This window comes from Ochotona princeps, chromosome 2 (genome assembly GCF_030435755.1).
Source record: "Ochotona princeps isolate mOchPri1 chromosome 2, mOchPri1.hap1, whole genome shotgun sequence".
NCBI lineage: Eukaryota > Metazoa > Chordata > Mammalia > Lagomorpha > Ochotonidae > Ochotona > Ochotona princeps.
The window spans coordinates 54,349,963-54,365,193 of record NC_080833.1 but is presented as its reverse complement, the minus strand read 5'-3'; the positions used below and the strand labels follow the sequence as shown (position 1 = coordinate 54,365,193).

The window sequence follows — 15,231 nt, the reverse complement described above, 5'->3', positions numbered from 1 at the left end:
AGAATGGTCAAGTTCTTGAGCCTTGGCATCCACTGGGAAACTGAGAGGAAACTCCTGGTTTCAATGTGGTTCAGATCTGGTCAGTGAGGACATTTTAGGGTGAGCCCATGAGTGGAAGATCTTTCTCTCTGTCTCTCCTCTCTGGAACTCTGCATTTCCAAGCAAAATAATATAAATTTTTTATGGCTAATGGAAAACAAAATTAAAAGTACCAGTTTATGTTGCTGAAAAATCATTATAGATCTACGCATAATTTTCCTAATATATATACTTCACATTTTCTTTCCTTCACTTACATAGATATTTCCTGGTTCTTCTCCCCTAGCCTCTTTACTCATTTTCTCATTTCAACTTCTAATCCTGCAACTTCCTTAACTCTACTAAACTACTTCACATTCATTGTGATTAATTGCTTCAATTCAGTACTGAATGGCATTAACCTACATCTTACTTCTGGAACCTGGTTCCTAAATGCAAAGCACTAATGGGTAACATTCCTATGACATGCACTGTAGTAAGTCTTATGTAGACTTACTTACTTACTGTAGTAAGTTATATGTAGAGGGCCCAGTGTGATAGCATAGTGGTTAAAGTCTTTGCCTTGCACACGCCAGGGATTCCATATGGTTGCCGGTTCTAATCCTGGTGGCCCTGCTTCCCAACCAGCTCCCTGCTTGTGACTGGGAAAGTAGTCGAGGACGGTCCAAAGTCTTGGGACTCTGCACCCACGTGGAAGACCTGGAAGAGCTCCTGGCTCCTGGCTTCGGACTGGATCAGTTCCAGCCGTTGTGGTCACTTGGGGAGTTAACCATTGGACAGAAGATATTCCTCTCTGTCTCTCCTCTCTGTATATCTGACTTTCCAATAAACATAAAACAAATCTTTTTTTAAAAAGTTATACATAGGGCTCGGCAGCGTGGCCTAGTGGCTAAGGTCCTCGCCTTGACCCCATATGGCCGCTGGTTCTAATCCTGGCAGCTCCACTTCCTCTCTATCTCTCCTCCTCTCAGTATATCTGACTTTGTAATAAAAATGAAATAAATCTTTAAAAAAAAAGTTATACATAGAACACAAATATATAAGGAATCACATTCACTCATTTATCATTTATCTATTCCTACAGACTCAAACAAAATGACTTGTATGTGATCAGAGTTTTTTTTTCACTTAATGTTCCTATACTAGAAATGTTTTTCCAGATTTTCACAGGGCTCCCTCCCTCCCAGCCTATGTAATATCTCCTCCTATTGCATTCCACCAAGCTGCTTCATTTCCTCTTCCATACTTTTACAAATTATAGTGGTACATGTAATTTTCAGTTCACCTGCAAACTGTAACTAGGTAAGAACCAGATTTTAGAGAAGCACTGATAAGGAAGTGGGAAATTGGAAACAAGTAGCTCATTAATCTCAGCTGACAAAGACCCAAAGCTGTAAGCTGCTGAGTTTACACCTTAGTCAGATGACTAGCAGCAGGACATTGCCAACAATCACACACTGGGTATTCAGTCATCCTTGGGACTTGTTAAAATAGCAGTCTGATTGGCAAATCTGAGATGTGACCTGAGATTCTGCACTTTGAATGAATACCCCAATGCAGCTATGCCGCTTGGTCAAGGATCACTCTTAGCTAGCAAAGACCTAGATAAAATGTGTGTCACAAACTTTTCAGAAATACTTGCCAAGATCTTACTCTAGTAAGTGATTTTCAAGGGTTAGTATGGAAGGATGTCATTAAAGGACACAAGAAGAGTGGGCAGAGGAATTAGCTAGAGTAAGATATGAGCATGGATCAGAGATTGGTGCTCTATAGATGATGCTCACCACACTGAAATACAGCCATGTCAAAGCAGGTTAGGCAGTGTCTTGCCATTCACCTTGCAGAACGCTGGGTCAAACAGCCACAGAGATGTCTAGTCGGACCCTTATTTCAACACCCTTGTCTGCTCTTGAACACAAGCATGGAATTATTTCCTTACTTGATAGATGAAGCGTGAGGGGAATACAATTCTGCAACTTACATCATCCGCCGTCACTGTCATTACACTCCTGCTTTTCTTCATTATAGAGGTAGAAAATATTGGCTTTTAAAATGACTGTTATTCAACACAGCTTTGTGGATCTACAGGAGAAAAAATACAAAAAAAAAGATTATCTCTATGCTTAAATACAAATATGTAGTATAGTATCTAAATTAATATTTTTGAATGATAAATTTCATAAGCTCTGGGATTCCCTTCCTCCTCCTTCTGCCCCTATTAAATGGACATTTAAAATGCTTAAAATGTATATGTATAAATAGGCAACACTATTGACCAAGATAATCATATTTGACAGATAGGGGAAAAAAGGTTCACAAAACACAAAACTCAAAGAAATCAATACAAAACTATTTTTGAAGAAAGAATAAGAACAGAGAGTGATAATTAGGCTACCAAATGATTAGTGATCATAGAAAATATACGAAGCATATGTATTCATCTGGGGATTGATTGCCTAGTATTTTCTCATAATAAATTTCATTTAATCCCTCTCAAAGCAAGTAAAATAGTGCTCATGTTTTCCCTTATTGAAAGAGGACAGCTTCAAAAAATTATTTGGCCAAAGCAACAGCTAAATATGACAGTCAGAATTTAAGTAATGTGCCTTGATAATGTCATAATAAGTAAAAAATATAAAGAAAAGCATAACATTACCAAATGCACTTGACAGGAAAAAATGTGATTTCAATTTACACCTCCAGTTTAAACCCCTATTACACAGAAGTATATAGGCAAATATCCATCACAGTGAATTTTAGCAGTCAATGTTTAGAAAGATCTACCATTTCCTGGTTTAAATCAAAATCTGACAATTTTGAGGTAAGGATGCGGCCATTCATGACAGTTGTTCTGTGTAGGTTGCTTAAAGTTACTTCAGAAAAAAATTCAACATTCCCAATATTTAAGGGTACACTCTGTTTGTGTACCTTTACAAGAAAACTAGTTACTAGTTTCTGAAGCCTCACAACTAGTTTATGAAGACTCAGGCCTTAAAAGCAGATTCAAACTTAAAGTCTAATCATATTAGAAGTTATAAGCAAATATGAAGAATTCTGAGTTCAGCCAACTGGAAAAGACACACTACAAAAGTTATCAATCCAAAAAGTGTCAATTCATATAGTGATTTAGCAGGTGTTGGTATCAAAACATTCTATATTATTGCAAAACTCAAGCACTTCTATCTATTTTCATTCTGTACATTTAAATGCTTAACATATGCCTGATTAGAAATGTCTGCTTCTCTAACATGAAGTTAAATATAGATTAAGAGCATGATGAAATTATATGTTATGTGACTAGGAATACTAAATAGTGGCATTGTACCATCACCCAGGAAACCAGGGTGAATTTCTAACACTTAATTTGACTGTATTATGCAGGAATTGGCAGCGAAACTGACAAAGTGGGTAAGAGATTTGAGGAAGGAAGAAACACTGGTTCTATATATGTTCTAGGCAGAGAAAACTGAAGCGCTGTTAAGTATTTAAATCCACAAACAAGAATTTCTCATCATAGACAAAGGAATGGTCATAATTACTGTGTTCTGATGCTGACCAAAGAGCAGCAGACAGGATTTTAAAGCTTTTACTCAAAATCTGCTCAAAATCAAACAAAAGTAGTTCATTAGCAGAAACATTGAAGTTTCCATCTGTCTTAACTACCTTAAGAATGGTAACTACCTTTAAGAATGGTACTTAGCTTAAAAAATCATTTACATACAGGATAGATTATGTATTCAATGACAATAACCCTAAACATTTGAGAATAAAGAGTTATATGAGGCTTTGTTTTCATATTTTGAGTTTATAATGTATATTGTTTTTTTAGGGTAATCAAAACATTTTAATAGCTCTAACAAGCCACATATTAACAATTGAAAAGTAGATAAGTCTTAGGCAGGTGAGCAGAGAAATTCCCAATAACTTAGCAAGTGAGGAATAATTGAACTCTACATTCTACCTGGTGAGGTCTAGGAAAAGCCAAATGGGAGCCAGACCAGTAAGGTACTATATAGTCTATCTGAGCTAATTTGGGGGCTCCTGAGCAATGCTGATGGTCAGTGCAAGACAGGATGGGGAGCCAAAGCTGGGCTTTCTTTTAAATTTAAAAAATTAGGTACTACTTTGTTATTATATGAAAGACAGAGAAGCACAGAGACAGACAGAACAAGAACTTTCATCAACTGGTTCACTTTCCAAATGCTCACAACAGCCACAGTTGGGTTAGGATGAATCCAGGAGACCATCACCACTACCTCTTAGTAGGAAGCTACAGCTGGAAATAGTTGCAACTGAATGTAGTCATTTTTATATGGGGATTCCAAGAGACAACTTAACCACTATGTGAAGTATCTGCATCTCCCCCCATTATTAAGAAATAGGTAGAATTTTTTTAGTGTAGATAATACGGGACAAAACAATTATCAAAAGATACAGAAAGGAATTCAGTGTTACAAGAGTGTCATAGACGTAAAATCATGCCATGAAATGACAATCTATGACAGGTAAAAACTCAATGTTCCAGGTCTTTATCAGATCTTTTCATGACCATGAATACTGCTGTGAGGTCTTAGCCATTAAAATAAATTTCATGTTTTATAATCCTTGGCATCTCAGAGTTTACTAGACAGATTTGTCAGTCTTCAACTAGGAACGCCTTCCAATGGCCATCTCCCAAATATCCCAAAATAAAAACATATTACGTTTGTAGTCAGGGAAAAAAGAACATCTGTTCCATAAAATAAGCAAAGAAAGAGAATACATAATTTTCTGGACATTACTCATTTGCCCATGTGGAACCAAAACCCTCCCTAGTATTCCCAGATCTCCCAGCTTGTGCCCTGGGAGGCCAGGCATCTCTCCAGGCCTCTGGATCTTGGGTGTTCTAGCCAATGAAGGCACTTACAGGAGACTGGAGGTCAAGAGAAAGAGAGGTCCCAATGGGTGAAGTACAGCAATGGTTGAAATAGTCTACTCCAGGCCACTGTTCCTAGGGCAGGTCTGGTAGCAGCTTCCCAACAGTACCTCACCAATCGCTTTGGAAGGATAACCCTTTCTCCACTAGGCATGACTTATACTAATTTGCTTCCCCAGGTTTCCAAATTCACAGAGTAAAATTACAATATTCCTCTGCGCTTGGCCCAGGGACTGACACAAATAGAGCCTATGTAAATAACTGTTCAAAGAATAAATGAGCAAGATTATTTTTTAGAATGGTGTTGAAGTTTTGAGAAACAAAAGTCAACAGGCGTTATCTCACATTGCTCTCAGGAGATAAAACTGGTTTGATGTCCTCACTCATGTGGGTAATTCTCAACACTGTGAGAACAGGGACTACACATATTATTTTGTTGCTGATTGTTTGTTGATATCTGTTACCTTGTGTTTAGGTTGACAGCTAACAACCTACTGTTGCCAGTATTTCCCAGCCCAACAAATGGTATACAGAACTAGTAGTTAAAAGAGAGAATGATCTATTCTCTAATTCCTTTTCTCTCCTTTCCCTTTCTAGTTCTATTTCATTCCACATATTGCAGAATAGACGATTAGTGAAAAGGAACAAATGCCGTATTGTTCTGTACCCTGTCGCGAATCAGTTTCTCCAGCAAAAACAGAATATACCCTAATGCTTGCTCCAAGGCAAGTCCACATGTTAGTTCTTTTCTTAGTGGAAAATAGGAAGAACATTAACATGTGACATTAGGAAGAAACAAATTTTCTAGGTTCCAAAACTACCAAAACTATTGGTACAAGAACTTCACTTAACAGTCTCCTCTCCTGATTTGTCAAATGACAGGTTAGTGAAAGTCACAGTGAGAGGTGAAGGTGTAGATTACATTACTAGGTTTTCTCCTCTCTGCCCCAATATATCCCTCCACTTCTTTCACTCTTCGTGCTTAAAAAGGCACAAGAAACATGTTAGAAAATCTTCTGTATGAATGAATGATTTATAAATAAAATGCTCTCATTACTTAGCAGTGACTTCCAGCCCCAAACTAATCATTCTAAACTGCTCTTTGGGGCTGAGATATCACATTTGTCTCAGGTGCTCCTCTGCTGCTGTCCCATATGTGCTGGGTCACTAACAGGAGGCGGGAAGAAGGGTGTTTGAAAAGAAGGGGTCCTCTTCCTCACTACTGCAGTATGGACACTTGAGTACCTCTCTTGGAAGACTCATAACCACCCACATGACATCTCTCACAGAGACCTCATTACTGGCTTCATGATGACATCCTTGATCACCCACCCCATTCCCACCAGGGTAATCTTTCCTTTGTTCTCCCACATTGCCACAAACTCTTCCCTTTCTCCCTTTATCCCTGAAAATGGCAGTTGCTTCTTACTGCTAACTGACTCTGATTCCCTAGCTGATCCCATTACTGTGTTTTCTGTATTAAATCCTTCTTGTTTTCTTAATGGGAGCCTAAGGTCTAAACAACCTCAACTTCCCTTTGTTAAAGACATCCACATCCCTAGAAGTGGTTCTAATTTTCAGTAAGCCAATAACTCACTTCTCCAACAACTGCTTCCATTATTTTTTTCACCTAGTCTATTTATATAAGGTTTGTGTTGCTAGAATGATTGGTATCAAAATCTGTCCAATTCAGAAGTAATGGTGTCTAATCATTTTTGTTGTTGTTCAGCGCTCCTTAGAAAATATGGGGAGCTTTGATGACTGCCCACTGTGTTGGGTTACTGTTGCTCTTTCTGGCTTCCTATTCATCACTTTCAGATGTAAGAATTTCTATTTATGAAATGGTAATGATAAAATGAACCAGGAATGTGCCTTTCTTTTCACTTTTTAAAGAAATTTTGGCTGGCACTTTGACATACTAAATAAAGCCACGCCTTACAGTACCAGCATCCCAAAGGGTACCAGTTGGAATCCCGATAGCCCTGTTTCCAAACCAGCTCCCTGCTAGTGCAACTAGGAAAGCAGTGGAAGATGACCCAAGGACTTAGGCCTCCGCATCCATGTGAGAGACCAGGAAGAGACTCCTGATTCCAGGCTTCAGATCAACTCAACTCTGGCTATTACAGCCTCTCTCTCTCTCTCTCTCTCTCTCCCCTCTGTCTCCCACCCCCCTCCACACACACACACACGTTGTCTAACTCTGGCTTTCAAATAAATAAATAAACAGAAAATATTTATTTATTTATTTATTTATTTATTTATTTATTTATTTATTTATTTATGTGAGAGGTAGAGAAAAAGATACAGAAAGGCAGAAATAAAGCTATCATTTACTAGTTGAACCAATCCTAGATGTTGTGGATATTTGAGGACTGCACTAGTAGATGACTTCTCTCTCTCTTATGCTCCAACTCACTAACTCTTTTCCTTTCTCTACCTCTCATTCCCTCCTCTGTTTCCATTTTTTTCAATTAATATATTAAATTCCTTTCATGAGTTTGTATCTACTGATCTTAGGACCTTTTCAGTAAATCAGGATTACAAATTTGAGGCACTATAGAGGTAATAAGAAAAGTCATTTTTGTGTACAATAACTCAAGAATATAACATTGTGCATCTAACATTTAAATGTAAGTATTTCTGGAGAGAAAGATCAGCTTGTTCAATGAGGTAATTAGCACCAAGGACTTCTGAGATTTAAAAAAAAGAAAACTGAAAAGTGTTAATAACTAAATGAACTTACACCATTAGCTCAACCAAAAAAAATGATAAGTAATGAGGAGATAATGGCATTCTTTTAATAGTCTCACGGCAAAGCAGCCATGCTAAATACTGCTCTAAGTAAAATGTGTCTCCTGAAAAATGACTTAAAACCAATTTCCACTACAAAATGTGTTGTATTTATATTACTAATGTGGTTCAAACTGAAATCAATATACACAATGGTGAAACAGAAAGAATGAATGTTTAATATATAATTTGTTTGATTCACGTTAAATTCCTATAACAGTACAGCAGAAAGAAAGTGAAAAAACTAGTCCCAAGTTTCTCCTTGTTTAAATAATGCTTTAGTGGATTTCTTAATGACTTTCTTTGTGGTAAATACAAACTAGAAAAGTTTTTAAAGAACTGAATGATTGATACCCACACAGTAGCTCAACAAGCCAGTCCTCTGCCTCTAGAGCCTGGATCCCTTATGGGCACTGTTTCCTATCTCAGCTGCTCTGCTTCTGATTCAGCTCCCTGTTTATGGCTTGGGAAAGAAGTGGAGAATGGCCCAAGTCTTTGAACATCTGAACCTACGCAGGAGACCCAGAAGAAGCTTTTGGCTCCTGTTTCCGAGCAGCTCAGCTTCAAGTGTTCAGCTATTTAGGAGTAAACCAGTTAATGGAAGATCTCGCTCTGTGTGTCTCATTCTCTCTGTAAATCTCGCATTTAAATTAAAATAATAAAACCTTGAAAAAAAGAACTGAATGATTTTCCATATTCTAAATAGCTGGGGGCACTTAAAATATAAGGTGCATATAAATTGCCTTTATTTCTCAGGTATTTCTAATTTTACCTGATATAAGGAAGAACAAATTAACATGCTCTATGTGTAAATCTGTGAAGAATGATACCATAAGCTCTCTTTACATATTTAACTGATCACTATAGCACACTGAAGTTGTTATAAGGGAAGATTTAGGAAGGATTGAGGAATTTTTACCATTTCTTAAAATATATTATCAAAGGTCTACAAACAGATGCATAGGGCAAATATGGCTGAAACATACTGAATTCACTTAATAAATATTTCCTGGGTGGCTGCTGATACTCAAATTTAGATTCTCAAATTCTGCTTCAGAGCTGTTTACTAATCTTCATAAACCTGTTATGGCTATTCTGGATCCCAAGTAATATTATCAACTTTCAATGAGAGTCTAAAATATTAAATTACAGCCATGTTCCAAAACCTTATTTGTATACATACTAAATTGTTGATAATATATTTTCATTTGGTTACTTAACAATGAAAATGAGAACCTGATATGTAACAAAGATTTGCTAGATGACAATATAAAGATGACTATGACATAGTCCTTGACCATTAAATGGCTAATGTCTAGTCTTAGGAGACTATACAGAAGATTTCACGACTGTTCTTCACACAAATGAAAGTGCCTTTGGCATATCTCAGGTCCACGTTGCACTGAGGAGACACTCTGGTAGGAACATACAATGGGATCTTTAGGAGAAAAGGGGAGTGGAGGTGAAATCTATAGTCAAATGCTATCAGGGAAAGCCTCAGTGACAGGTCTAAAGTACTTTGGCACATACCGTAATCAAGAACTGTTCTACTCCTCCTTAATCTATCCTGAGGAATGATCTTTTAAGAATACAAAAATCCTAATATTATTTTCCTATGTTAGATCTGTTGTGATTTTCTGCTAATTTAAGAACAATCCACAACCTTAATATAATGATTAATCATACCAGTCTTTATGTATCTTTAGAAGACATTCATTTTGGGTTTCTAGAGCAATTCTTAGTTGTCTCAGAACTTTTTACACACCAAAATACACCCTGAATTTTGACTGGCTAACCCATTATTCAGCCTGTTGCTTTAACACTATTGCCACAGAAAAGCCTTTCATGACTTCCCCTACTTATTAAAAGTTCTTACCAAATTATTTTTCTTGGCCATATATTTATCACAATTATGTATTTATCACAATTATATATATAATATATATTTGATTATTCTAATACATTTCAGAAGCTCATAGTGAATACTGTTGATCACTGTATCATCTATGCCAAATATTTATTGAAAATGTACGTTTTTCTGCATTTATTGAAAACACAATGATCCAAACTCAGCAAATAGAAAGGGGCAGGAAAAAGAATCTAAATGTCTGGTAATCTACAAGCATCAGCTCATAAATCCTGACAGAATATATATCTTTCAGAGGGTGAAAAACATAGCAGTAAAGCAGGCACTGTTCTCTCCCCCTTAAAAGTATCATCTCACATTATTCTCACAACTTGGCCTATGTGCACTTTGCAAATGAAAATTTTGAGGGAGAGAAAGGGTAATGTCTCAACCAGATTCACATATCTAGAAAAAGACAGAGGTAGGATTTGCTCCCAGAAACTAAACCTACAGATCCAATGAAATCAATCATTACCCTCCACTGCTTCCACTCAACCATTATTTTTCAGGTAATGAGCAGCAAGTGAGTTCAGGTCAAGACTAAGATACTTAAGGAGAAAATCAGAGTCTAATACAAGAAAGGAAACAGATTTTTTAGAAATGATGAAACAGAGAAGACTGCAGTTTGCAAAACATATGGAGTCTCTGAACAGCCACTCTTTACATAATCTCATAGACATTTACATTAAACTAGAACACTTACTTTATGTGTATGAAACCTCAACCTAAAACAAAACGAAAGAAGGCATAATAATTTGCCTTTGTTTATCATATGCATGAACAAGAATCCAAGAGTAGATTTTTTTTCTAAGTTAGGTCTTTATTTAATATCTTTTTTTTAAAGTTCATGCCAAGGACAATTGACATTCATTCATTAAGTGCTGTGTGTATGGACTTCTACAACTGTCCATCTATACCATGCTGTTCAAACCTCTTCCTTGTGATGTTTGAAAAACAGGCAAGACTCAGGTCAAACTCTTCTTTCTACATGCAAAGATCCCACATCCTAATGAATAATTAGAAATACTAGTTTCTTTAGAGTAGACGAAAAAAGAAAATGCAAAGCACTATTGTTTCAAGCAAGCTTTTTCACAAAATTTCTGTACTCCTTTCTCAGAATTATAAATACAACATCGTAAGAGATTTCCAATGAGGAATTTCACAAAAATAGAAGAGATCTTTCCAGGACCTCAAGTGAATTTGACAGTATATTTATTGGCTTAGCTGAATTAACGAAGTGTTAAGTCTGCATGATCTCTATATATTTAGACAGATACTCAATTTCTGCCCAGACATTTTGCCCCAGCATTACTAAAATGTCAGGAAATTCAGGTTGGATGCAGACATAGGAAAAACAGAATTAATCTCAAAAGCTGAAGGCTAAAACTAAATTAGCAATGTCAGCATGCTATGAAGTATTGTTTGGATACAGCATAAATAACCACAGAGTGACTTTTTCATTGATATTTAAATTGTATTCAGAAAGTACAATTTTCTTGTTTATATCTAAGGATGCCAAAGTTAACTGTCTTCAGAATGAATTCACCCATGAATTTGACAAGCACCTCATACATTTCGCATGTAGGAGACGAGACTACAAAGGTAAACTGTAAGTAGACAAAACAGCTTAGCAGCCTGAGGATCTCCATTTTTATCTATCTTTCCTTCTGGAGCTTATTCTAAAATTTCATATGGCAAGAAGTTCTGGCACTTAAAAAAGAAAAAGTGGACAATCTCCCTAATGATACTCCCATAGAGTGCCTGTAAGAACTGTTTTTCAAACATCATGTTTTCAAATATCATCTTGGTAACTTTCACCACATAGGATGATTCCCTTATTTTATAGATGAAACAGAGTTTTATCAAAATTTACCCTAGGTTAGTAGTATAACTGGGATGCAGCTTTTAGTAATCTTGCTTTTGGCTCAAACCTTGCAGTTTATTCTTCTGGATTGTCTATCTGTTGCCTCTGAGTTAAAAAGACACTTTTCTTCTTTGTTAGTTTTTTAAAGTAGATTTTTTGACACATCTGGGAAATACTAAAACCACACACAAAATTCAAACATCAAGAAATTTATTCATTCATTCATATACTCAGGTGTTAAGGTATTTATTCCTTCATTTATTCATCTGATCATTTCAGCACAAATACTTATTCAGCAATCTTAAGGGCTACGTATTGTATGGGCACCAAGGATTCACACATCAATGGTCTCAGGACTGTAGAGCCCAAGTATGACAGTATTAATGAACAAGGGATACTAATGGTTTTATAGGCATTTCTGGAGGTTCTTATGAAGTGCTAGCACAGCAGTAGCACACAGGAATGTTATGTGAATCGTCCTAGGAACATCAGTGTGTCTTGGAGAGAAAGTAAATCACAATTATGCTCTTACAAGCTAGCAGAATTTTATTAAGAAGATAAGAGAGTAGTTAATTCATAAATAAAACTTGCTTTTCCTAATCCTTAGCTATAGAGTTTAAAATAAGAATTCAATAGTGACTAAGGAATTAAATGAGTCACTTGATCTTTCAAATTCAGCATTCTTATTACTGGAAATAAAATTTTTGTTATATAGATTGCTGATAAGGTTGTAGTCAAACATAAGAAATATTTTAAAATGTTAAATGCTTTATGAAGACAGTAGCAATAATATTTCTGGAATTAGTGATAAGCGTTTGCAGATTCTCTGATATAAACTATATTTTGCTTAGAGGGAAGCCCTGTGACCTGGACAGGAAAGCTTTTGAGATGAGATTACAGTTCCGTCACACGTACTGACTGTGGCACATTCAGCAATATTGGATCTCTCTGAAGCAGTGTTCTTATTTATAAGAATAGGAATAAAGTCTCCTATCTCAGAAAGTTTTTGTGAAGATAAAAGGAGATAATGAGTAGAGCCGAGCGAGGTCTTTCATTCACCAAGTCTACATTAAATGATTTCCTGAAACGCAATCTTATTTTACTTGTAACATTCTTCTTACCTCACCACAGAGATACTCACTTTCAACTTTGAAAAAAATAAACCTTATAAAATTCTACTTTACAGTTATTTATGCCTGAGTTTTCCTATTAAAAGAAAATGTAACAAATATTTCACAAGAGCTAGCAGTCTCCAGGGATCCATAAAGGTGCCCAGATGAATCTGACAAGGATGACATTGCAATCATCACAAAACCCTAACATGTAAGTTAAGGAGATCATATAATGGCTGATACAGTATCAGTCCACAAACTCCTAAACTACAGTCTATTCAAGGACGATTACAGAAGTAAAGCATTCTAACAAACAATAACCAATCATGAAGATAATACAAAATACTCCCTCTCAAAAAACAAAGGCTAGGAACCAGTATCTCTCTTTCTCATAAAGCCAAATTATATCCCTTGGATCTTTGGCCTTATCTTGGATTTTCAGAATGTCACTGCATGTGATTCTTCATCCTAACAAATGCCAACCCGTGCAAAAAGTTTAGATTTTCTACTACTGACTCTGTTGTGGAAATTACAAATACATACTTACATACAAAATGAAATATAGCAATTACATATTTTATAATGCACACTACACACAACTGCATATACGCTAATTATAATGCTTGTAATGGGAAGGAACATCAGTTTGTAAAAGTAACGAATAGGGCCCGGCGGCGTGGCCTAGCGGCTAAAGTCCTCGCCTTGAACGCACCGGGTCCCATATGGGCGCCGGTTCTATGGGCAGCTCCACTTCCCATTCAGCTCCCTGCTTGTGGCCTGGGAAAGCAGTCGAGGACGGCCCAAAGCTTTGGGACCCTGCACCCGCGTGGGAGACCTGGAGCAAGTTCCTGGTTCCCAGCATCGGATCGGCGCAGCACCGGCCCACTGCGGCTCACTTGGGGAGTGAATCATCAGACGGAAGATCTTCCTCTCTGTCTCTCCTCCTCTCTGTGTATCTGGCTTTTCAATAATAATAAATCTTAAAAAAAAAAAAAAGTAACCAATAGACTTCAAACATACAATTTAAATTTGGGAATGCTCATTTGGGAAAGTGGGTTAAAATGCTGTTCAGGATACCTGTATGACATATCAGAGTACATGGGTTCAGGTCCTGGCTCTTCTAATCTGTATTTCCTCTAATGGTCTCCCTGGGAAAAAAATGCTGTGGGCAGTTAGGAGATGAACCAACAGATGAAAGATATGTCTGGGTCTTTCTGTCACTCTGCTTTTCAAATAACTAGAAATAAACGAAAATTTAGAATTCTAGGCTGCATAAAATCATCCTGTTCACTTCTTTGGAAATTATTTTAGTCAATATTATTAGCTTATTTTTATATGTATCATATTTATTAGCACAATTATAGCTATGAGTTTTGTTTCATTTGGATCTGCCCATCATTTTTAACATCTTATGTGAAATGAGGCAATGGCCTCAATCCTAAACCTTATAAGACAATAATTCATTTATTTCAGCAAGATGAATAGTATATTTGCTACCTAACAGACAGTACCAGCAACAAAGGACAACCAGTTTCCATATCAAAATGGCTCATACTTTAGAACACTATTGCAGGCACAGTAATAAACACTGTGCGTTGTGTAAAAAACAAAGCAAGGAAGAGACTAATTAGCATGAATAACAATCATAGACTCACATTAGAGAATGGAACTGTGTGGTACATGGAATTCATCAGAAAAAAAAATCATTAAGAAATAGTTGTGCTGGAAGAATAATACACAGAAATTCAAATTTTTGGCATATTTATGAATTACATGCACTTTGGTTCTGAACCATAGCAGCTTCAGGAGGAAGAGTGGTAAAGAAAACAACTGGAAAGACATGCAAGACATAGAACAAGTTATTTTAATTGTACTTCTAAACAGCATGTCTTAATTCATATATAATGATGATGGGAGACATTTTCAACTTATTGTTAAAGAATAAAAATTTCAGCTTTGTACTTTAGAAAATGTATTCTTGTGGACATAAGAAATTATTCTAATGAGAATGGAATCTTAAAAGAAAGACAATAAGAAGACTAAAAGATTTCTAAAAAATAAGAAAAAAATGCAGATTATACTGAAGGGCAAAAGGCACAAGGAGCATGAAGAAGCTTCCACAATAGAAACGGTCATATGATACTGAGAGTTCAAAGAAGTTAAAGACAAATAAGCAACTGTTACATAAAATAATTACACTCTAATTGTCTATCTTTTTAAGAAAAATCTCCAGAAAATTACAAAGGGAAGTCTGATAAGTGGTGGCTACAGGATGAAATTAGCATTATTAGGGACTGGTGTGGTAGAGTGCAGGGTTAAGCCACCAGCTGTGATAACAGCATCCCATACTGACACAGGTTCAAGTTCTAGTTGCACCACTTCCTAGCAAGCTCCCTGCAAATGTACCTAGGAAAGCAGTACAGAATGACTCAAGTACTTGGGATCCTGGGTCCATGTGGGAGACTCTACAGAAGTTCTAGGTTCCTGGCTTCTACCTGGCCCAGCCCCCAATTGTTGTAATCATTTGGGTAGTAACTCAGGGGAGGGGAGATCCTTCTCTCTGTCTCTCCCTCCATTTCTCTCTTTTTTACTTTGTCTTTCAAAT

The 15,231-nt window shown here is 36.5% G+C and overlaps 1 protein-coding gene across 1 annotated transcript in view; it reads right to left on the bottom strand.

The window, feature by feature from the left end:
- LOC131477924 (cAMP-specific 3',5'-cyclic phosphodiesterase 4B-like) overlaps positions 1-2,117 on the bottom strand; it is a 371,133-nt gene extending 369,016 nt beyond the window's left edge. Inside the window, exon 1 of the mRNA XM_058681101.1 lies at positions 2,021-2,117. Within this exon, the coding sequence (XP_058537084.1) occupies positions 2,021-2,062 (42 nt within the window). The 5' untranslated portion in view covers positions 2,063-2,117. The remainder of the gene's footprint in view (positions 1-2,020) is intronic.
- Positions 2,118-15,231: the final 13,114 nt, after the last annotated feature.